Consider the following 23856-nt stretch of genomic DNA (forward strand, 5'->3'; position numbering starts at 1 on the left):
AGTTAGTTATGTAACACTTTCATTATTAACAAAGTTAATATAAGTTTCGTATATATACATAATATTAATACTTCATGTACTTAGTAAATATTAGATTTAGGGTTTATATTAGGGTTACTATTTAGGTTAGGATTTTGAATAATTAGGGTTTATAATATTAGGGTTATTATCTAGGGTTTTATATTATTAATTTGGGTTAGGGTTTAGGTTTATTTATTACGAGCATTTATTATCTGAATAACAACCCTAATGATAGTGTACCGGATCAGAAAATGAAACCCTAAGGGTAATATAGTAAATTCAGAATAGAAAAGTGAGGGTTGTTATATTGGGTTCCCATCAAAGATGATAGATTGGATTATGCTTTGTGTTTCTACTGCTTCTTATTCCATAAGCATTAATGGCAATTTGCACAGTTATTTTCCGGGTAATAGAGAGCTCATACAAGGAGATCCATTGTCCCATTACTTATTTACGATGATTATGGAGGCTTTATCTTTGATTTTGATTAGGAGAGCTTCGAGTGGTGAGGAATTTCGATTTCACCCATAATTTGAGCAGCTAAAGATCATTAATCTCTGCTTTGCTGATGACCTTTTCCTCTTTGCTGCGGCTGATATTGATTCAGTAACAATCATTCGAGATGCCCTTGAGGAGTTTAAGTGTTCCTCAGGCTTGACTCCGAGTTCCCCTAAGAGTACAACTTACTTTTCTAATGTATCTCATGCTCTAAAGGAGGCGATCCTTGAAATTCTACCGTTTGAAGAGGGGCAACTTCCTGTCCGATATTTGGGTGTTCCTCTTGTCTCGTCATGTCTTCTATATCAAGATTGTAAGATTCTGGTTGAGCGGGTTAAACGGAAAATCGAGGGCTGGAAAAACAAGTTTCTCTCTTTTGCCGGGCGAGTCCAACTTATTATTTCAGTCCTTGCGACAATGCATGTTTATTGGGCGTCTGTCTTTATCCTCCCGAAAGCTATCGTCAAAGATATTGAAAGGTTGTTTTGTAGCTTTCTTTCGTGCCAAAGAGAGATGAAAAAAGGAAAGATGAAGGTTAAATGGAATGACATTTGTCTTCCGAAGGAGGAAGGAGGCCTTATAATTAAAATGTTAAGATATTGGAATGTAGCTCTTATTTCGACTCATATATGGAGTATTATTACCCATAAAGAATCCTTGTGGGTTAAATGGGTTCACGCTCATCACCTTCGGAACCATTCTTTTTTGAGATGCTCCACTTAAACCAGACGCGAGTTGGAGTTGACGAAAGATGTTAAATTGTAGAGAAACAATCCACAAGTTCATGGTGTATACGCTAGTGTATCGTATAAGAGATGGAATGACTGCTCTAGCTTGGTTCGATACATGGAATAATATTGGCCCGTTAACTAATGTTGTGTCATGGCGCGACATAAATACTGCAGGTTTTAATCGTTATGCTCAAGTCATAATAGTTGGAAATGGCCATCAACATGGTTGGCTAAATATCCGCATCTTGGAACTCTTATGATCCTTGATTTTTGTGATGAAATGGATTGGTTACAGTGGCAAATCAATGAATGGGACACTTGAAAATTTTCAGTCAGCATTGCATATGAATCAGTTCTCCCAGCAGCTAATATTGTCCCTTGGTTTGATGCAGTTTGGCACTCGAATCCTATCCCCCGTCACACATTTTTATTATGGCTTCTAATGAAACAAAAACTCAATCTCAAGATAAACTCCAAGAGTGGGACGTACATAATGCCCAAGTTTTAGTTTGCTCGCTATATACAGAGTGTCAAGATTCTCATATTCCCCTTTTCTTCGAATGTCGGTACTCAACACAGGTTTGGAACTATGCTCTTTAGTATGTGCAGATTACTAATACCCATGATTGGTCGGTAGTGGATAGTGATATTGTTGGTTCAAGAGCTACAAAGAGTGGAGCTTCTCTGGTTGCCAAACTACTATTTGGTGCAACGGTTTACTCATTTGGCAAGAAAGAAACTCGAGGTTATTCAACTCTAGAAGACGTTATGCGAAGGAGTTATTTCTTGTGATCTACTCTTCGGTTCGGTTAAAGCTAATGTCAGTACACTTAAAAAGTCTCGCCAAATTGAGCAATTTCGAATCGCATGGAAGCTTGATTGAATGAGGCTTCAACATCATTTTTAGTTTGTTCTGTTTTTGTGTTTGCATATTTTGAGGCAAATATAGTTTTTTTGCTTGGCTTTAGCTACTCTTCGGTTCGGTTAAAGCTAATGTCAGTACACTTAAAAGAGTCTCGCCAAATTGAGCAACTTCGGATCGCATGGAAGCTTGATTGAATGAGGCTTCAACATCATTTTTAGTTTGTTCTGTTTTTGTGTTTGCATATGTTGAGGCAAATATAGTTTTTTTGCTTAACTAAAGCAGTTGTGCGTCAATGTTTGTAACCTATTCTTTTATTATTTTTAATAAAAGTTCATCGGGGTAATCCTTTTTTTAAAGAAAAAACTACTCCATATAAAATTAGAAATTATGGATTACAAATTATGAATTACAATATGAATTACAATATAAGGCCCATTGGGCTCACGTGTGCAGCCCAATTATAGCCCATACTGTCATTCCCCAAAACTGTCAGAAATGAAATCGGAGAGGACTTGCTGAAGCACCAAATCAATACAGCAAGAAGGATTGATTGATCTCTGTCTTATAATCGACGATCAACAATCGAATCAAATCAAACTAAAATACATCTCTCATTCTGATTCACAATCAAATCTCATGGAGGTGATTTATACATTTCTTAATAAAATTATATAATTCATGTACAATACAACCTGTAATTCAAAATTATTATCACCTATGTGTTTTATTGATCTAACAGGATTCTTCCGGAAAAACGCTGATGGATTTGATAAGTTCAGATCCTACATCAGTACCTCAACCGTCTTCCACTTCAGCACAAGTGTCAACGACGGCGCATCAACGGCCTGCCAGTCCATTCCGTAAACAGGTTCCGGCGACTACAGTTACTGATCGAAAGTCTAAGAAATCGACGTTGATGCAGATCCAGAGTGATGCAGTTTCCGCTGCGCGTGCTGCTGTTCGTATACCTCATAAACATAAGAAAAAGGTTAAATTCTGTATTCTGTATATACTATATATAATTATATAATAATAATTAAATTTGATGAGATTTACATAATGTCCTGTAGTAATTGTAGCTATAACAATAGAAATTGTATAACTATTTGAATTGTGCAGATTGCAGTATATTAGGATTTGAATTAGGAGGACTATCACACTAGTCAGTTGAGTTGAGTTCAGTTTTGTAGGAATTTAAGTAGTGCCTTCGATGAAATGTGGAGATTTTTCTTTGAAGTTATTTAGATATAAGAATAAGAATGAGCAAATGATTTTAGCTTGAATTTTTGTGATAGAAATGTGAAATTCATAACTCCTAAGTAGTGTAAGACATCACAGAATTGAAATTGACAATACATTATCTACGAAAGAATGTAAATCTTTGCTGTAAAATTGTGAATATATAATGTGAAGCAGTTTAGAACAACGTTTATAGCCAATCAGGTATTATATTTCAATCTGTCATTCTATATTTGTTGTTTAGTTTAAGGAGATTGAACTTTACACTTAGTGACTAGTGATATAGATGGTTAGGTAGTTAACCTTTGTTCGCTTGGCTTGGGAGTAATTCAAGTTGTAATTTAGAGGGAATGCTGTAACTTAATGTTTTCTTATTGGCTGAGTTTTCAATTTCTTTTGTATAGCCGGTTTCTTATGCACAACTTGCAAGGAGTATCCACGAATTAGCGGCTTCATCGGACCAAGTATGAGTTTCTCGCCTAAGCTTGATGAACTTTCAATTATACGTGCCTTTGGATGTCCACTAAGATGTAACTTTTGTATCGTATATTTGCAGAAAAAGTCACAGAGACAGTTGGTTCATCACGTGTTCCCAAAGCTTGCAGTGTATAACTCCGTTGATCCCTCTCTTGCACCTTCTCTTCTTATGGTATGAGTATGACCTTGCTTGTATTTGCTTTCTGTCTAAAACACATACATCTTTAAGACTGCTTACATGTTACAAGTTACAAGTTACAAGTTACAAGTTACAAGTTACATGACATTGTGTAAGTTATCAAATAAAGTCTCGGTCCTTCAAGATTTAAGACCATTTTTCCATGAAGACATTAAGTAGAATGTTATGAATGCTTGTCACCATCTCTCTTTATCGGCTACCACACAATGAGTACACTGTATGTGTGAACACTACTTTTTTGGATAACGAGCATCCGGCCCGTAGAAAATGCAATTGAATAACAAAGGATTTCAAAATAAAGGGAATATGACATGCCATACAACCTAGAGAAAATAAACCAGCTTCAAAACAGTAAAGGAAAAACTAAACGAACGGACACACTCGAAAAAAAACAGCCATAACGAAGCAAAACTAGAAAAGAAACAACCATAAATCGGACCAGAAAATAAACACTGCTTGACCAGCAAGCCATCTCAGACCGCCCCAGCCAGATACGAATCAATCAAAATACCATCTGTACTTGAAAATTCTGGCCTCCAGATTCTTATGAATTCCGTGTATCTTTGAGTTTAAATGACATAAGCTGAAACCGAACCACCTTAATTAGTCTCTTGATATAATTGTTGAGCATACTTAGAAACCTTAGTGTAAACATCATACTTAGCTGTAGCTTTTTTGCAATCCTACAAAAAATGTGAATTTTTAGTTTATTCTTTTGCGTAAATTTGCACTGTTAGCTTTTAGTCCTGTAAGCTATTTCACTTGGCTTTTTTGCTCTTTTTGTACCTTCTTTCTTTTAATTTTGTGGCGGTTCATTTTGTAGCTTGGTCAACAATGTGAGGATAGAACCATTCTACGATATGTCTACTATTACTTAGCAAGAATTCTACCTGATACTGGAGCACAAGGTTTAACACCGGGAGGTGGGATTCCTACACCAAATTGGGATGCTTTGGCCGACATTGATGCTGTTGGTGGGGTCACCCGAGCAGATGTCGTACCTAGAATTCTAGATAGACTTTCTACAGAGTCCTTAAATGCTGAAGTTGAATGTAAGGGTCTCTATATCATAGTTCTTAGAATCATACTTTTAACTATTCAGTTATTACATATTACATTCAATTATTAGTTTCATATCTGTAGTTATAATTTCGAGTAGATCAAAGATATTATTTCTGAAGAAGTTTGCGAATCTAAGTAGATGTCCTTGATGTGGAGTTTTTTGGAATGGGGACATCTGTCCAATACATGTTCGATGCATTAAAGGCTACTTTGATTTGATTTGATTCTCCCTGTTGAGTGCTCTTGTTCCAAATGCTAGGCCTTATATTTTAGGTGGCCAGCTGTCTTGTTTGTTTTGCTCCTCTTAATGAAAAATGAACATGCGTCAATGCTATGACCGTTTTATAGCATATATCCTAATTGATTGGACTTTTATGTCATTCTTGATCTGTAATTAGATGTGCCATGGACATATACCTGCTACCAATTTGACTTTCTGAACCTAGAATTATTTCCCACACCATTCTGTTATAGCTGATAAGTAACTTAATCCTGTAGGGTTACTATCTTTTAACTTAAGTGCTAAGTGGTACAAAAGTTTGGTACCCTCATGGTGCAATATCAACTTTATATGTTAAAATGATGGATGGATACATTGTTATATTTGTTTAACGTGAAGATTTAGCTGTTTTAGTTGTTTTTTACATCACTTGCAACAACTCATTTAATATTTTCAAAGATTTATGCATATTCTCTTCTATATGATAATATCTACCGATTTTTTTTATTTTTTATTTCCTTTTTAATGTTATTTGGAAGTTCATGCACGAAGGCTGCAAGCACTGAAGGCTCTCACATATGCGTCTAATACTCCTGAGATTTTGCAAAAGTTGTACGAAATTGTATTCGGCATCCTTGACAAGGTTAATTTGTATAAATTTTGTGCATTAAATATTTATTTTTATATAGGTATTGCTTCTGTCTTTTTATTTTACGGATATTGCCAGATTGGTTGTATATCATGTTTTGATCATCTGATGTTTCTTGATTAGGTTGCTGATACGCCCGATAAGCGTAAGAAAGGCATATTTGGGGCAACGGGTGGTGATAAAGAGGTAATTCTGATTTCTGACTTATTGCAGTTTCTACATGTTGAGCATCTGGTAACTTAATTCCCTTTTTGATTACCCCGATGCACATGATGTCACTATCTGAATTATGTTCATATATAAGGTTTCGAAACAACAATACTTCGCCTCCAAGTTTATATTTGAAAAAGCTCCCAATTAGATGTTTTTGCGTCTCAACACCATTTATACTGCACCTAGAGAATTATTAGTTTTCAATTTGTTCTTTTGTGTTGCACGTAGTAAGCTAAAGCAAGTGTGTTTCGGTTAAGAGTGGCTTTCTCCACTCATTTATTTGTCTAGTGTATTACAGATGTTAGTAGGCTGTTTATCTTCCTGTTCTTCTACATTTATCACTTTTAGATCTGATTAGCTTCGTTTACATTGATACCCTTGACCCTATGTGTTCCTATGAGGTCTTTCTTATGTCATTAGGATGCTTTATGCAATGACATGACAAGTTTCTTCAATCTACACCCCTCTGTGGTATATTTCACTATGTCATAATTTGACTTTTTATGGTTAAAGTACACATGTGGTCTATTTTCTATGTCATTAGATAAGATAACTTTTTCACCTATGTGTTGATTCTATTTATGCTTTACATATTCTCATTAATTTAAATGTCCACGAATAGTCTATAATTCGAAGTAATCTCCAATACGCTGCCATGAGTGCATTGAGAAGGCTTCCCTTGGATCCAGGAAACCCTATATTTCTCCATCGTGCTGTACAGGGGTTAGTTTGCTTTCAGTTACTCTATAATATTTGCATATTTAGAGTTTAGACATTTGCTTGATCCTGTAACAGTTGATTATGTTTGTTGACTTTGATTAGTACATATCATATATTTGGTTTAAAACAAGTTTTTGGTCTATATATGGATCATTGCGTAATTTCTTTTGTTTTCTCAACAATTAATAATCAGAAGCTAAAATGAATCTAATCTAATTTTACTTTCTAATTGGATAGTTAATTGAGAAAAACCCACTGAAAATTAAGGAAAAATAAATAAAAATTGGACAATTGTAATGACAGTAGTGGTAATAAATAGAACTTAAACCACAGGACAAAACATAAATAGAAATTAATTTAAGTAAAGTATGGTTTTTGTAATTGAATAGGTAACGTTTTAAATGTGTGTACCATTTTAGCATTCAGTATTCAGTATAATGATAATATGAACATCAAGCTTTATCTGTTAGCTATAATTAATAATTTTGAATATGTATAATTCTAGATATGGTTTATAAAAGTTCATGTGCTAAATTAAAGGGATTTTATATCTAGAGGCCACCTGAGCATGTCATTTTGTTTTGTAGGCTACTCAAATTTGAAAAAGATTTTGTTGGCCGCCCAAGTTTGTATGTCGTCTCATATATGTTAAATTCGGATAAAATTTCATTGGAATTGTGTAAAAGGACATAATTACTCTTGTACTTGAAAAAACTAAAATAATGTAAAAACTGTTAATTAAGAAATAGATGGGTATTTGTGTCCTTCTACATTTTTCCAATGAGTTTTAGACGGATTTGGTATATGTATCATACAAATTTTGGTGGCCTATAAAATCGTCTTCAAGTGTGGGTGACCTACAAAAACAAAATGATAAACTCCGGGTCCCTAGATTTTTAACCCGTAAATTAAATTAAACATAACCTAATGTTCTGGGGCCATAAATTTAATTTCACGTCTGATACTGCAATACTTATGTAGATCTTCAAACTCTAATAGATATTTGCTGAATATTCCATTTATGGTTTTCTCTTTAAGCTTACATACTTCTACTCTATCAACTTTTGTTTCTCTTTATTAATGTTAAGAAAATAATATCACTTAAATTTCAAATTGACTGTAGAGTTTCCTTTGCTGATCCGGTGGCTGTTAGACATTCTTTGGAGATTATCGCTGAGCTTGCTACGAAGGATCCCTATGCTGTTGCAATGTCTTTAGGTGATGTTCAAAAGTTTAAATCATGAATTTGATGTTTCAGCGTCCTTATGTTTCTGTATAGTCAAAACATATATCAGAATTAAACTTGAAATGTATATTTAGAAATTTAAGTGTGGTATTTGATTTTTGTTCAAGAGTTAATAAATTATAGTTCACACTTCATGATGTTTGTATGTGGATAAAAAACAGATTTAGATGATTATATGCTCATGTTAACAGCAATATAAAGTTAATGATTTAATTAATATAATACATATCTGTGTCATATTTTATGTTCACCTTGCTATACAGTAAGTAGTAAGGGTAATAGTCAATTGAAGTAGGATCTGGATATTGTAATTCATATTCTTATTGAGTCTTCATATGTGGTGTAGATAATACCTCTTATGTCAATACAGCGAGTTGAACAGTTGAAATGACGCATTCGATCAAGTAATCTAATGTTTATATATAAAAACTAAGATTATCTAGAACGTAAAAAGGTGTTTGCATACCTGTCTCGTCACTGAGGGGTACATGAATATCGGTGTGGCTGACTTCTAATAGAGTTACATACTTGCAATATTATATGATGCATGTTTTTTTTATCAAGTTTCTAATCTTAGCTCATTACTCTTTGTTCGCAGGGAAGCTTGCAGAGACAGGTGGTAAGTTGGAGACTATAAGCTTTTGGCATTAGTTTTATTGTCAAAATCCCACTAAAATTTGCATATCTTTTATGAATCAGGAGCTCTGCATGATGTTCTGCATTTACATGATGTGCTTGCTAGAGTTGCTCTCGCCAGATTGTGCCATTCAATATCTAGAGCCAAGTCACTGGAAGGTAATTGTTGCTGATATGTGACCTCTTTTGCTTACACTTGAAAAGTTACTGTTTTAAGCTCTAAATTGCTCTAATATTAACAGAAAGGCCAGATATTAAATCGAACTTCACCTCTTTGCTATATCAACTCCTCCTTGATCCTAGCGACAGAGTTTGTTTTGAGGCTATTCTGTGTGTACTGGGGAAGTCTGACTCTGCTGACAGGTACTTTATCTATTAATTGAACTTTGTTTTGTTTTCTTCGTTTACTCTCATGGCTCATAAAGTCATCTCCAGCCATCTTAATCTCTCTTAAGTGTAAATATCGATCTAAACGAACATAAAAGGAATATTGTTCCTCTAAATTTGGTTCAAATCCAAAAGTATACTTAAAAGTTCTTAACCTTTTAAGCTTTTATACTACAGCGATTTATATTTGCACCATTTGATTAAATTAGTTATTGTTAGTAATTAATGTATGTTTTCTGTAATGAAGTCCACCCTTACTTTTCTGAGAAATACTAGGCTATCTAAAGTTTTACATAGATATTTTCACTAAATGATATGGCATCACTCCTGGTCCAATAAAATAATGTTAAACTTTCTCTTTCTTACTTCTGTAACGTATTAATAACGCATACTGCATATTGTTTCATGCTGTAACTTAACTCGAACTCTCAAGAAATCTGTTGGGCGGACGAATTTATATCTTTTTTAATCTAGTTGGTTCACATCAGTTTGTGAATATTATATGTAAATTTTTTTGAACCTGGTATTTCTCTACTTTTGCTGGTTATGCATCTTTTGTTTTATATTATATGCTAATTATTATTTGACAGACGTTATAATACTTTATATTAGCATTTTATCAATGAGTTGTGATGATAAATCGAGTACCTTATCAGACAGCAGCTCATATTAATGTGCAAGTTATAATTGTAGGTAATATGTTATTTTCTGTCAAAAATTTTAGTATTATATTTTATGAAACGGTCGCAATACAATGATGATATAATCTAAGTATTGAAAACCAAAAACGTTAAATGTAAACTAAAGTTCTTCAAACGGCTGATTGACTCAATCTACTCGGTAATCCTCTAACACGTCTCTATCGTTCATTGCTTTTGAATCCAATTATGGAGTCCTAGAGCAATGGCTAGAGATTGCCTTACGGGAGGCTGAGGGGGCTGCCCATGTATCTGGCTGATATGCGGAACCTATCATGTAATCTAAGCACTTTTCGTTGCTATTTTTTTGTTAATAATTTTAGTGGCTACAGGACTGAAGAACGAGCTCTTGGTTGGTATCGCCTTACAAGAGAGGTTCTCAAGGCTCCTGAAGCACCTTCTGTGAAGGATAAGGATAAATCTTCAAAGGCGAGGCGTCCACAGCTCCTTATTAAACTTGTGATGAGAAGGTGATTGTCTTCATTTAAGATGTAGTTGTACTTCTCTTATAAGTTGTTAGGGGTGAGGTGGCAAAACGGGCGACCTTGCCGCCTTGGGTAACTGGTTTATACAGGTAATCTTTTTGGTAGTTGACGAAATGGCCTATGCGATTCCTCCATTTCTCATTGTCAAGGTACTTTAGACATTAGACCCGTAGCGGTACACTCCTTTTAGCTGAGTGTTGTCAAGTTTTTCTTTGGAATGTATGGATAATTTGGTATAGGTGTCTGGTTTGCTATGACTCATTTTCTCACTGTAATCAATTAAGGATGTATTGGTATTATTTATACTTACAGAACTTCATCATATCTTTTAATTTGTATCAGATTGGAGAGCTCTTTTCGTAGTTTCTCCCGGCCTGTACTCCATGCAGCAGCCAGGGTCGTGCAGGAAATGGGAAAAAGTCGAGCTGCTGCTTTTTCTTTGGGTATGCATGACATTGATGAAGGAGGAGATGTTAATGCTTTTTCCGAAAATAATGACCAGGAAGATGGGAAATCTCAATTTGAAGGTAAATGGATGGTTTTCTGCATTGACATCTCTCTAGATTTGTAATCTTTGCAAAACAGAAATCAAGTATGCCATCACTTTGGCTTTAAACTAACGAACCAGTAAACCACTTATTGATGGCAATTCGCATTATGACACATACACCTTTTGTGACCGTTCCCCTGTTGCCATATACGTAATTACCACCTGTCCATCTCTATGTTTAACAAACATGAGGCCTCTATATACCTTTCAAAACAGTTGCCATTTACGTAATTACGTTTAAACACTAAGAATTCTAAAAGTCATATCAAAGTTTAATTTTTACCACACACCCTTAGATTTAAGGTTGGAAATTTTATAAGTTCTTTATATGATTTTGCTATGCACTTGCTAATATGAGTTCCAAGTTCAGCTAAATGTGTCATTTTGAAGAACTTTACTATAATCTTTGTAGATAAAAGGTTTTGTTTTCAACTAATTGTAACCTGATAGATTAGTATGTTGCCTATCTGATGTTCTCAATGTTAGGAGGCATCAGAGTACGCATGTTATTGTTTTCTTTGCTTCTCGCACTCTTTTTTGTGCTTTGAGATATCTCATGTATGTAAAATGTAGCAGGTAACAAAGATACAGTAGCAAGTTTATTGGCCTCATTAATGGAGGTAGTGCGTACAACTGTAGCATGCGAATGTGTTTATGTTCGTGCAATGGTCACTAAAGCACTCATATGGATGCAAAGCCCACAAGATACCTTTGCTGAACTAGAGTCAATGATTGCATCAGAGCTCTCTGATCCTGCTTGGTCAGCAGCATTATTGAATGATATTTTGCTCACTTTGCATGCTCGTTTCAAGGTACTTAGCTAAAATTATAGTTAACCTCTATTATCTGGTTTTAGAGGCTTAGATGAATGTTTTAGAATTGAGTTTTCCGATCCAATAACATGTTGGCTTGCTTACGTCTCTATCAGATCTTATATTTTGATTATTCTGCTTTGTCTTAGTTGGGTAGAGTTTTCAATTGCTGTTTTATTGTTCTGTAATGGACTAATGGTAGTAACTGAAGAAATTCATTTTAGGTCTAAATTAAGCATGACTTTTTTGTGCTACTTTCTACTAGTGATAAATTAATGCATTATTCATTTTATTCATATATGAAATAATAAACTTGATGTGACATTACCTAGTTGTAATTGAAAGATACATTGTTGATGTATTGGTGTATTTTGGATTCAAAGGGTGACATTGAAATTAGTTAATGAATAAAAGGACAAGATTAGAAGCTTAAAATCTAATTTTCTCTGTTTACAAGTTAGTTTAATCACTCTCATGAAGTTTTTATTGGATAGCTTTCATTCAAATATATTTTCTGCCCATAACCTGAATATGTTCCCTAAGCTAGTTATCCTATCCTTTTTACAAGTGTCTTTTATCTTATTGTATTTTTTTTAAGTTTCCTTTTTTCCTTTAATACTTCGATATGTAGGCAACTCCAGATATGGCGGTTACATTACTTGAAATTGCTAGAGTTTTTGCTACTAAAGTTCCTGGAAAAATTGATGCTGATGTGCTGCAACTTCTATGGAAGGTAGGTTTTCAATCTTCTTGCCAATGAACTTTTTCTTGGGCATTGAGTGCGTTAAGCATTTACGATTGCAATCAACATGAAATCTATTGTCATACAAAATACTACTTGTTTACATTCAAACCAATCTCTACAAACATGTAGGATGTACTTTTGTGGAAGGAAATGCTTGGCTACCTTGATTCCCGATACTCCTCGGCCGTTCTTTGTTTAAATTTATTTCAAAATGCAATAACTTTTTAATATCTTATGTTTACTTCACGTATGAGGCTAGCATTAATAAATAAGATATGTTTTACAGAAATTAAAAAATCTTGGTACCGTGCTATTGTGATATACTAACACTTTCCTAAAATACTAGTTAAATACTTATACATTTGTAAGATTCTTACCATGTTGAGAAACGTTAGTGTAAACAAGTTGAGAGGGTCAACTAATTCCTTTGTGGCTAATAAGTTGCCTTAAGTGGGGAATATTATGAAAAACTGTATGCAGTGTAATTTTATGTTTGTATCATTCTGTTTTGACCTCTTATTATTATTTATCCTTTCAGACATGCCTAGTTGGTGCTGGTCCGGATGGCAAACATACAGCTCTTGAAGCTGTCACAATAGTTCTTGATTTGCCACCACCACAACCTGGTTCTATGTCTGGACTCACATCAATTGATAGAGTATTTGCATCTGATCCAAAGTCAGCTTTGGCTTTACAGAGACTAGTCCAAGCAGCTGTAAGGATATCATTATCATATCTTGTCAAAATGCATATTAAACGAAATGATTACACATGATCTATTGCTGATTGTATTGTCACATGATGATAAAATTACTGTAGGTTTGGTTCCTTGGTGAAAATGCAAATTATGCGGCATCTGAGTATGCTTGGGAATCAGCAACCCCTCCAGGTACTGCGTTGATGATGTTAGATGCAGATAAAATGGTTGCAGCCGCTAGTTCTCGCAATCCAACTCTTGCTAATGCTCTCACTCGGTTGCAGCGATGTGCTTTCATTGGCAGTTGGGAGGTACATGATTCCATTAATAATTGTGATTCAGTGTGTGGCATGTCTCATTTAATTATTGGATTTGTAAACAATTTCCTTCTCACTTTCTTGAACTTAGATGTATATGATAGACACACATACACACACACACACTCACACACACACACACATTGATTAGGCTATATATTGACTAGGGCACTTAATACAGAGGTTAGATGGATCTCACATGCAAAACATGTGCACATGTGACATCCATGCTTCACTTGAAGAGCATTAACAATGTAAATTAGTTTAGTATTAGTCAGGTAATATCTGAATTTCACCTCATGTTCTTATTATTGGTCAGAGTATGGAAGTAGACTTTTGGATCCATTTTCTCGCTTCAGTGATTAATTATAGCTACTCTATAAAGTTTTTGACCGGAGGCTTATTGTTTTTTTACGTACAATATTACATGCTACAGTCATTTAAAAACCTAAATCTTTAGAAGATACTGTGTTGATCTGCTGGCAATGCTAATTAGAGTTTTTTTTTTCTTCTGTTACACATTGTATGTTATCTAACTTCGTATCGATCAATTGTTTTATCCATGTACCTTTCTGATGCATTTATGTGATTAATATTTTCGTCTCAGGTTCGTATCATTGCTGCACAGGCTCTTACTACCATGGCAATCAGATCTGGTGAGCCTTATAGAATACAAATCTACGAGTTCTTACATGCGCTCGCACAAGGGGGCGTGCAGTCTCAGTTTTCAGATATGCATATTAGTAACGGTGAAGATCAAGGAGCTAGCGGAACGGGTCTTGGATCTTTACTTAGTCCAATGCTAAAGGTCCTGGATGACATGTATAGTGCTCAAGATGATCTTTTAAAGTGCGTAAGGCTCGTTATATTATTTTTCTGCTTATATATAAATATAAATACGTATGTATTTAATGCTTTTGTACTTTTGGTTGCAGGGAAATGCGTAATCATGACAATGCTCAAAAGGAATGGACCGATGACGAACTGAAGAAGCTCTATGAGACTCATGAAAGGCTTCTAGATCTTGTTTCATTGTTCTGTTATGTACCAAGATCAAAGTATCTACCTCTAGGGCCAACAAGGTAATTAATGGAAATAACATGTTAATTGCAAATTGTATGAAATTTTTGACCTCACTATTTTTCCGTAACTTAATATCATACAAGTAGGCAAAGTTATAAGTCGCGCGTCGGTCAAGTCGGGGACGAGTTGGGTGTTGACCAACGTTGACTTTTAGTAATAAATAAAATAAACATATAATATTACACATAAATATGTCAAACATAAAACATAAATATTTTAAACATAGATATATATGGCACAAAATCTAATTTTAAAAAAATATGAACTTCCTGACCTAATTTTGACTTTTACCGACTTGACCCGACTTGTTAGCGTTGACCGACTTTTATGCTGTTTGTGAACGACTCGGGACGAGCTAGCCCCCAAACCGACACGGCCGAATTTTACAACAGTAAGTAGTTGGCGTTTTCTCTTGACCTTCATCGGGTCTCAACTTGACCATTTGCATGTCATATATTGTCTTGTCTCTAATTGAACACTGATATACTTCATATTTTGTTATAGTAGTTTGAAAAACTTATAAGATTATCATTTTCATACATATACAGGATATTAATATATAAATATTTACTTTTTGGACTTTGTTTCCAATGTACAACAGTGCAAAACTAATCGATATCTACCGAAATCGACACAATATCACCGCATCAAGTGGAATGAGAGATCCTGCTGTTGCTACAGGGATATCTGAACTCATATACGATGCCACTAAGCCAGCACCTGCTGAGCCTGAAAATCTCGATGATGATCTCGTAAATGCTTGGGCGACTGGTTTAGCAGATGATGGTTTATGGAACAATGCTCCTGCAATGAATAGGGTAAGAAGGTATATCGTATGATACTAACATATCAACTTACTGCTATGATCTTTATATACTATTTACAACATGACTTGTAGGTTAATGAGTTTCTTGCTGGGGCTGGTACTGATGCACCTGATGTTGATGATGAGAACGTTATATCTAGACCTTCTATGAGCTATGACGATATGTGGGCTAAAACTCTTTTAGAGACTGCTGAAGTTGATGTAAGAACTATGTGTTAGTTTGTGGTCAACCGCATTTATGATTCTGATGTTAGGATGTAAATTAATTAATAATGATATAATTACTGAGATAATCCCTGTGCTTTCACCCAAATTGCTGAAATAGTCCCCAAGGTTTTTTTAATCTGCTTGGTCCTTGTGGTTTTCAAAATGTTGTTGAGATAGTCCTTTTGTTACTGAGATAGCCCTTGTGTTTCACCAAATTGCTGAAACCGTAGGGACTATCTCAGGTAACAAAGGGACTATCTCAGTAACATTTTGAAAACCACGAGGACAATCTAGATAAAAAAAAAAACCTAAGGACATTTTCAACAATTTGGGTAAAATCACAGGGACTATCTCAGTAATTATGTCACTAATGATTAATTATGCTGTTTTGCAGGATGGCGATGGGAGGTCTTCTGGATCTTCGAGTCCAGATTCAGTAGGGTCAGTTGAGACATCGATTTCGTCTCACTTTGGTGGAATGAATTATCCATCGTTGTTCAGTTCAAAACCTTCTGCTTATGGGTCTTCACAACCCACGGTATGTAAAATTATGAAAATTGCACTTTTGGGTGCGTTTGATTACCTCGTAAATGAATGATTAAGCGCATGACTCGCGCGTTTGTTTCTAATCTCTGAATGAATGACATATGCTAAATGGTTTAGGAACCATTCAGAGTTGAAATACTCCTTAATCATTAAGTGCCTAAATTTTATGTAATATCCTCATTAAATTGTATCAAGAACACTTATTAACTATATTTTTTTATTCATGCCAAAGGTTAATAAGGTAATTTTACATTATTCAAAATGATAAATAACCAGGTTATTGTCATTCAGAACCTTCGAATCATTTAGATTATGAACCATTCAACGCTCAATCGTTCAGTTAACGCACCCTAGTCTTTATTTGTTGAAACTGGTAAGCATAATCAACGAGTCAGAACTTAAAACCCCTGAGTTTGAAAATTTTCTAACAGCGGACGATATTTCAGGAAAAGTCAAACAAGGGTCGACGTAGTAAGCCTTCTGGTGGTTCCTCTTCTTATGAGGGTTATGGTTCTGCGGTTAGTCTTCTTATTGTGGTTAATAACTCGTAAATGTTACCTGGTAACAGTTATTGATGATGTCAGCTTTTTGTAGATTAACGAAGAGCCTCCTCCATATTCATCACCAGTTCACCAAAGATTCGAGTCGTTTGAGAACCAGTTGTCTGGACAGGGATCAAGCAGCTTTGATTCTCACGAGGAGGAACGATCTTCAGGGAATGGACAATCTGGATCAGCACTTTACGACTTCACTGCGGGTGGTGATGATGAGGTACATTGACTTCGGTCAACATCACGTTTTTTCTTTTGTAATTTGGAACCGATATGTTGACTTAGTGATTTGTTTACAGTTGAATTTGACTGCTGGAGAAGAGGTCGAAATCGAGTACGAAGTTGATGGGTGGTTCTATGTAAGTAGGCAATGTGATTGATAATAAATGCATACATTGTGTAGTATATATAATCACAGTTTTATCTAGTCCATGCTAGCAAGATTTAATGACTTGGTGGAATTCGTTTAAAGTGGGTAATGAGTTTTTTTTTGCACACATCAGGGTTATTATTTGCTTATATAACTTGGGTGTCTGTTAAAAAACTACCATTTGAGTGTAATTTTTAACAGTCTGGTGTAATACCTTTTTATAGAGGTGGAGTAGTTGACCCATTTTCTTATGAATGGGTTAATCTGGGCTTATGCTTAATTCCTTATAGGTGAAATGGTTAAATGAGGAAAGTTTCTTTGTAATGCTTATTATCCAGAAAATTAAACTATTATCTTACAAACATTTTATTTTCAATAATTATAATTATTTGCCATACAAATAATTTATCTTTTATTACTCTCCAATCTGAACCATTTTGGGACCTATATTTTTATTACTGCTTACAATTTCAGTCGATTTAGTGTCCTGCTTATACAATCTCAATTATGATTTGATGCTATACATTTTTGGGAAAATGACATGTACTTTTTCCAGTAGAGAACCTTCAGTTCTGTTTAAAATATATTACTTCTGTTGTACCAAGACTTTTAAACATGCACACATTTAACATTTCATTTTAAAATCCAGTCTTTGCTGTTCAATAAGTGCTGTTAACAACAGCTATCATTATCCCATAATCTATTGATGTTGTGATATAAATTTTAAACTTACTCCAGGTGAAGAAAAAACGCCCTGGCCGGGATGGGAAGATGGCTGGTTTAGTCCCAGTTCTGTATGTTAGCCAGTCTTAAAGAGTTACAAAGTTGGGGCCCACAAGTAGTGTTCAGCTTATTGGTGGTTTCCGGGATTGTAACTTTTTGATATGCAGCTGAGTTTTCGCCGATAATGATTTATAGGATGCTTTGGTGTGATAGGCATGATGTTGTGCATTATGTGTAGAAGTCAGATATTGTGTATTTGTTGTATTTTAAAACATGTTTGAAAGTTGAAAGTTGAAAGGTGAACATCCATCAAAATTTAAGGATACTGCTTCCTGTCCTGAAGAAGATATAATTCAGTCATTGTTAACTACAGACAGGAGTGTTATAAAAGATTTAAAACACCATTTTTGTATGCAATTTGTACCACGTTTAGTAGAGTTGCTCAAAGCGCCCCATACTCATATCAATGGTTCCTTTTAGTTTTGGTAATTTGAGCTGTTACTGAATGATAACAGGCTGTGTGATTGTTGTCCTCCATGTACATTTGAAATGTTTTAAAACTCACTTTTGTTGGGGTGCTCCCAATGGTGGTGTCTACCACCTCGCTCAGCCAGCCGCCCAGGTGGGCGCCGTTGGCAGCACAGCGCCCACGGCTCCGCCCAGGAAGCCGCCCAGTACCCTGTCTCCCTCTTCGTGCATTCTTGTCATATTTGAGGACGTGAGGACGAGTTTGACTTTCCTTTTTGCTTTTTTTCGAATTTATTTATTTATTTGAAGCAAATCTATGAAGGTTTATGTAAGCATATCTATGGAGGTCAAGCGTGTTTGTGATGGGTTGAAGATGAAGATAAAGAGTGATATTTTTAATTGTGGATCCCACAAGGTTTTGTGGCTAAAATTGTTTTGCACAGTTGTAGATGGGTTTTATTTTTAACTTTTAATTTAATTTTAATTTTCATTTTCATTTTTTTTTTATTTGTTTAGTTAAATTTTTATTTTATTGTATCTAATCAAATTAATTTTTAAGTTTTTAATTAAATGTAATTTAATAATTAATAATTCTTTTAATATTATTAATAATAAAAGTATTTTAATTTAGTTAAAATAACTAAATGTGGGTCTCAATTATTGTGTGGAATGAGTGTCATGTTGTAAGTGTTTAGTCTGATAAAGAAGTGTTGACGTGACAGCTAGTCCTGGAGGACTAAGCTGTCACCATTGGGGCACTCTTAGGCGAGGATATGAATAAGTAGATATGGATGTTCATGTGTGTTTTAAAAGATTCTTAACTGATGTTAGTTTCAAGTTTCAAGTCAAAACAAAAACCAACTTTAAAAATATAGCGTGTTAGAACAGATTTAAAGAAAGGTTATGAGTTTATACTAAACTCAATTTTTTGAAAAAAGGTTGAGAAGGTACGTTACCTATATTATACAGTATAATGCAAGGATTGAGACTAGTCTTGACTTTTATTTGTGCTACATGAAATCATAATCAAACCGTTGACCAGACTTAAAGCCATTAATCTGGTCTGAAACTGGGCGTTTCTCCAAATCAGGACCCTGTCAATCTCGATTATAACTGAGCTTCAAGGCGTTTGAAGATTTGTAAAAAATAAAAATAAAATAAAATAAACCATGAATCAAGTCTCTTTTTAGACTTAGTTACAGCCAAGCTCTGGGTCTGGTCACTTTTATGCATCTCTATTATGTGTAAATCTATAATGTGACCAGGTCAAACTTAATCAAGTTTGACTTCGATTGGAAAACATACATGGGCTTAAAGCATAATAAGTCATTTTTGAAACTTTGAGAACTCAACTTGATTCAAGTTCAGTTACAAAACTTATATGAACTTGAAACAATATAATACATCAGGTTTGATTAAGTTTGAAGCAAAAAAATATACAACCTTGAGACATGTTATATTTAGTTTGAAATTTAAGAACTCAACTTGAATTCATATTGGTCTTTACACATGCCATTTATATACTCCCTCCGTGCCAAAAAAGAGCGTCTAGTAAGAATTTTTGTTGGATTTAAGATAAGTGTGATACATGTCAGTTTTGTTCTTATATTCAAGGTAAGTTTTGACTGAATTTATTTAGGTAGAGTGATTGAAAGTAATAAATAAGGATAAATTAGGGAGTTTAATTATATTTAAGAGTTATTATAAAAGTATACCATTATTTTGAAAGGGATATAAATAATAAAGTGGACGCTTATTTTGGGACATAGAGAATATCAAGTTTCCGTATACTAACCATTGAATTGACAGAGTTTGATTCAGTTGCTACATTAACATCCTTTGTAGTGCTTTTGCTGATTTACCGTAGTTACCTATACCACACCTAGATCCCATCTTAGATCTGATTTCCAGAACCTTCACACAATAGAGGCTCGAAACAATTTGGTAAAAGAGCTGATTCATACACCCACCTCTCTTTTTGTCACACACCCAATTTAAGTTTTTAGACACTTTTACCCTTAAGTTGAAAAAGGAGGATGTGATATGGAAATAAAAAAGAAAGGGCAAAAGTGTCCAATAATTAATTTGGTGGTGTATGACAAAAAAAAAAAAAATGTGGCCTACGCTCCCTTCTGGTGAGTTCCATTTCAAAGAACATTTCTCACAAAAATTGCATTGATAAGATCCAACATTGAAGGGTTAACTAAACTGAAATCTTACTCATTTTCCAAGGTATACATTGTAATAAACATTTACAGAGCATAATACCACCTACTGTCGAATATAAGATCGAAGAAAAAAACAATATCAACTAATTAGTCATGACGACGTATATGATCACAAAGGCATGAAACTAAACCCATTTCTATATTCAAGAATAACGATTACCATGTTAGATATCTTTCCGAAAGAATACTTCGCAACTGTAGGCATTTTGAGGCATTCGAGCCTTGAACAGATTTACGCAAATTCCAAATCAATGTCAATAGATATATATTGTGCAGAATGTCATTTGAAATGGTCTGGTTGTATTATTGCAACAACTTCGGGGCATGATTCATCGTTATCCTTCTTCTTCCATATTTCACCATTTGCATGCACTATCCATGATATTTGAGGAGAAAGTGATGCATACATATCTGCAATATACAAAATGATATATGTTACTGACAATTACTATTATTGTAATTGTAAATTGTAAATATGGTTAATAATATCATAATATATGTAATAAATTATTTATTACTGTAAAAGATGGTAAACAGAGAAAAAAACTTGCGAGTCAAATCAACCACACCTGTTTCGGCACATCTTAAAAGATAAGCCATATTAACATAAACCGTTTTAAGACATTAACTTACCCACCCCATTTGAACAATACATCGAGCTGTCTAAAGATATTTAAGCAAAGTGTCATATTATCAAGAGCGTGTTGTGTAGACAATTAAGAAAATATAGTAACTTTTATTCAGCATGTGCATTTTTGGACTGCACTACAACTTGCCGATATCTTGAACAAGCATCGAATTCATATTTAGTAAGTCAGTAATAACTGCTATAAGTACTCCAACGTAAGGAATATTATTTACAGCTGAAAATCTGTATCTCCCTGTTAGCGTATCAATGTATTTTATGGTTATTTCAACTGGACTAGCTACTACTTTCCATTAAAGAAGGCAAAATGGGCGGGTTAGGTAACAAATAAGAATTTTTTTATATGTGATCAATAAATTTGTAACAAATTTTTTTATAGTGATAGTGTATGTGGAACAACCCAACTATTTACAGAATTCCCTAATGCATATAATGATTACAAAACTTATTTTTTTACTTTTTTTTAAGATATCAAATATGATTACAATATACAAGCACATAACCAGAAAAGTAATAATTAATTAATTAATAGATAACACAAGATAATGAACTGTATCATATAGATTCTCACCTGAAACAGGTGGCGGATCTGGTTCTCTTGTACTGTGCAAAATCATGGTACCCGAAAGAACAGTCAAGAAACCGCAAAGCACGGAAATAATCGTGCTAGCACTTTGACCCGCCCAATCCTACAAAATAGGGAAAACGTTTTTTTTAAGGCACAAAATAGGGAAAAACGTAAGAAGTGAGAGAGCGAGAATCTTCATTTCATGCAAGATGCAATATAAAATATACCTTGAACATGATGGCACTAGCGAGAATTGTGAAAGATGTGAACATTGCGTAATAGATTGGTGATACAACTGCTGTATTGAATGTATCCAAAGCCTGATCAAAATTCATAATAAGATAATTTCATAAAAACAGTAGGCAACAAATTTAACAAATAAATGCTCAAAATGGAAATAAAAGAAACAATGAACCTTGTTTAAGTAATTCAATTGAGTAATTATACACGTAACCGCTACCATTACAAAAATCCATGTTTGGTAGCTTGCCACCTGGCTCGAACCCTCTAATGTAAGTTTAATGGCTATACCTATTGCTTTTACACTCATAACCTGCAAAACATAAAGAAGGCAGATAAAGATATTAACAAAAATTTCAAAAAAGTTAACAACTAATATACACCATTTATGAAACAATGTAAATGCAGATATTAATTAAATCATGATAGAAAAAAAAAAGTTAAAAAGACACTAACCGTCAATGAACCATTTATCGAACATACGCCAATATACACCATCATATTAGTCTCTCCATAAAGTGGTTCACAATAGAGTACCAATACGAGTACCACCGCTATTGCTGCCGCTGTATACAAAAGAAAAGCTGAACCGCAAACAGATTTAGAGTACGTTGAAGATAAAAAAAATAAATAAATAAATAAAAAAGTTCAAGAAATGAGTCATAAGATCGTATTAGCTACCTGGTTGTGTTGCTAAATCCCATATTTCCTCCACTGAGTTTATGCTGTGTTCACCAGGAGCATGAAGCACAATTACGGTAGACCCCACTATACATAGCACACAACCAAGTATTCCCATTTTTCGCAATTTTTCATTAAGTAAAAAATGTGCTAGAACCGCACTGCCAAATTTAAAGTAACGTTTTAAAATAACGATAATAGTTCACTTAATCAACTCACTAACAGATTTTTATACTCACGCTGACCTCACAATAATACTCAACGCTCCCAGTGGAGTTACGAGCACAGCTGGTGCGTAAATGTACGCTATAAAATTCGCGAATTCTCCGATAACCACTGCCCATTCAAACAAATCACTATTATTTTCACATAACTAACAATACAAAAAATCATAATATTTTCCTAATCCTAATTCCTAATATCGATTAAAACGATAATTGAAATGAAAAAAAAACTTACTTGTGAACATGCCAATCCACCATAGTGGTTCTAACAAATAACCATACCCTCCTGATCCTTTTTACAATTAAATAAATAAAAACTTAATCAGAAGAACCTCAATTATATATATACAATTGACCTAAACCTAATATCAATCATACATGACAATATACTGTAACAAACAACAAACAAATATAAATTATGAATTTGAATGAATTAAAAAAAAAAAAAAAAAAAAATTACTTGCACGAGTGCCGGAAGCAGCAGCTCTTTGAAGGCCTTTCTTTTTAATAATAAAACTTGATCCAATAAATGCACTTGAAGAAACAGCTAAACCAAACCCTAACAAATTACCACTATACATAATAATAACGATGATAAATCTTCTTCTTCTTGTTTGTATTGAAATTGAAATTGAAATTGATGATCAACAGTAGTTGAAAATGAAAGTATCATCTCATAATAATGTGTTGGAATTGTAACGAGTGGCGATTGGATCCGATTAATTGATCGAAATACAACAATCGGACAGAGAGAGTTGTAGTTGGAATTGGGAATCTTATTTGCAGATGCAATTAATTAATTTTTAATTCAATAATAAAAAAGACATCTTTAACGCAGTTTATAATTTTACAGTTTTGCTGATCCAGCGGCCATTTGTCCCCCAATGTACTTGGCTTACTTGGCTGTCAATTGACCTTAACATGGAGGAACATATGTTAATATTATTAAAAATACAGTGTGTATATATATATATATATATTGTTATAATTCAGTAGGCTTATAACTAATTTTGACCTAAGCCTATACA

General features: G+C 34.1%; 2 protein-coding genes and 1 long non-coding RNA gene across 4 annotated transcripts; 1 reads left to right on the forward strand and 2 right to left on the reverse strand.

Annotated features, from left to right (window-relative positions):
* The first annotated feature begins 2641 nt into the window (after positions 1–2641).
* On the forward strand, positions 2642–18257 carry LOC139902946 (uncharacterized). Its single transcript, XM_071885668.1, has 27 exons — positions 2642–2757; positions 2855–3103; positions 3759–3818; positions 3911–4003; positions 4854–5082; positions 5852–5955; positions 6085–6147; positions 6797–6897; positions 8018–8112; positions 8739–8759; positions 8840–8935; positions 9019–9139; positions 10194–10331; positions 10689–10873; positions 11473–11708; positions 12340–12441; positions 12992–13168; positions 13273–13461; positions 14075–14316; positions 14403–14549; positions 15152–15368; positions 15449–15577; positions 15978–16121; positions 16576–16647; positions 16724–16900; positions 16980–17039; positions 17789–18257. Exons 1-27 carry the CDS (start codon positions 2752–2754, stop codon positions 17861–17863), a joined length of 3528 nt encoding a protein of 1175 aa, XP_071741769.1. The 5' UTR covers positions 2642–2751; the 3' UTR covers positions 17864–18257.
* Positions 15110–18574, reverse strand: LOC139902947 (uncharacterized). Its single transcript, XR_011777823.1, has 3 exons — positions 18198–18574; positions 16688–18110; positions 15110–15354 (listed from the first exon to the last, which is right to left on the reverse strand). It is a non-coding gene; the product is annotated as an uncharacterized lncRNA (long non-coding RNA).
* A 1869-nt stretch (positions 18575–20443) lies between these two features.
* Positions 20444–23645, reverse strand: LOC139898881 (probable magnesium transporter NIPA6). 2 transcript variants are annotated; one of them, XM_071881681.1, is made up of 9 exons: positions 23289–23645; positions 23064–23120; positions 22850–22940; positions 22605–22765; positions 22380–22489; positions 22099–22236; positions 21911–22003; positions 21687–21804; positions 20444–20880 (listed from the first exon to the last, which is right to left on the reverse strand). In XM_071881681.1, exons 1-9 carry the CDS (start codon positions 23407–23409, stop codon positions 20750–20752), a joined length of 1020 nt encoding a protein of 339 aa, XP_071737782.1. In that variant the 5' UTR covers positions 23410–23645; the 3' UTR covers positions 20444–20749. The 2 variants fall into 2 exon arrangements, with proteins under 2 accessions (XP_071737782.1, XP_071737781.1); XM_071881680.1 differs by having other exon boundaries at positions 22380–22507; positions 23289–23638.
* Between the last annotated feature and the right edge of the window lie 211 nt (positions 23646–23856).

This window comes from Rutidosis leptorrhynchoides, chromosome 3 (genome assembly GCF_046630445.1).
Source record: "Rutidosis leptorrhynchoides isolate AG116_Rl617_1_P2 chromosome 3, CSIRO_AGI_Rlap_v1, whole genome shotgun sequence".
Classification (NCBI taxonomy): Eukaryota; Viridiplantae; Streptophyta; class Magnoliopsida; order Asterales; family Asteraceae; genus Rutidosis; species Rutidosis leptorrhynchoides.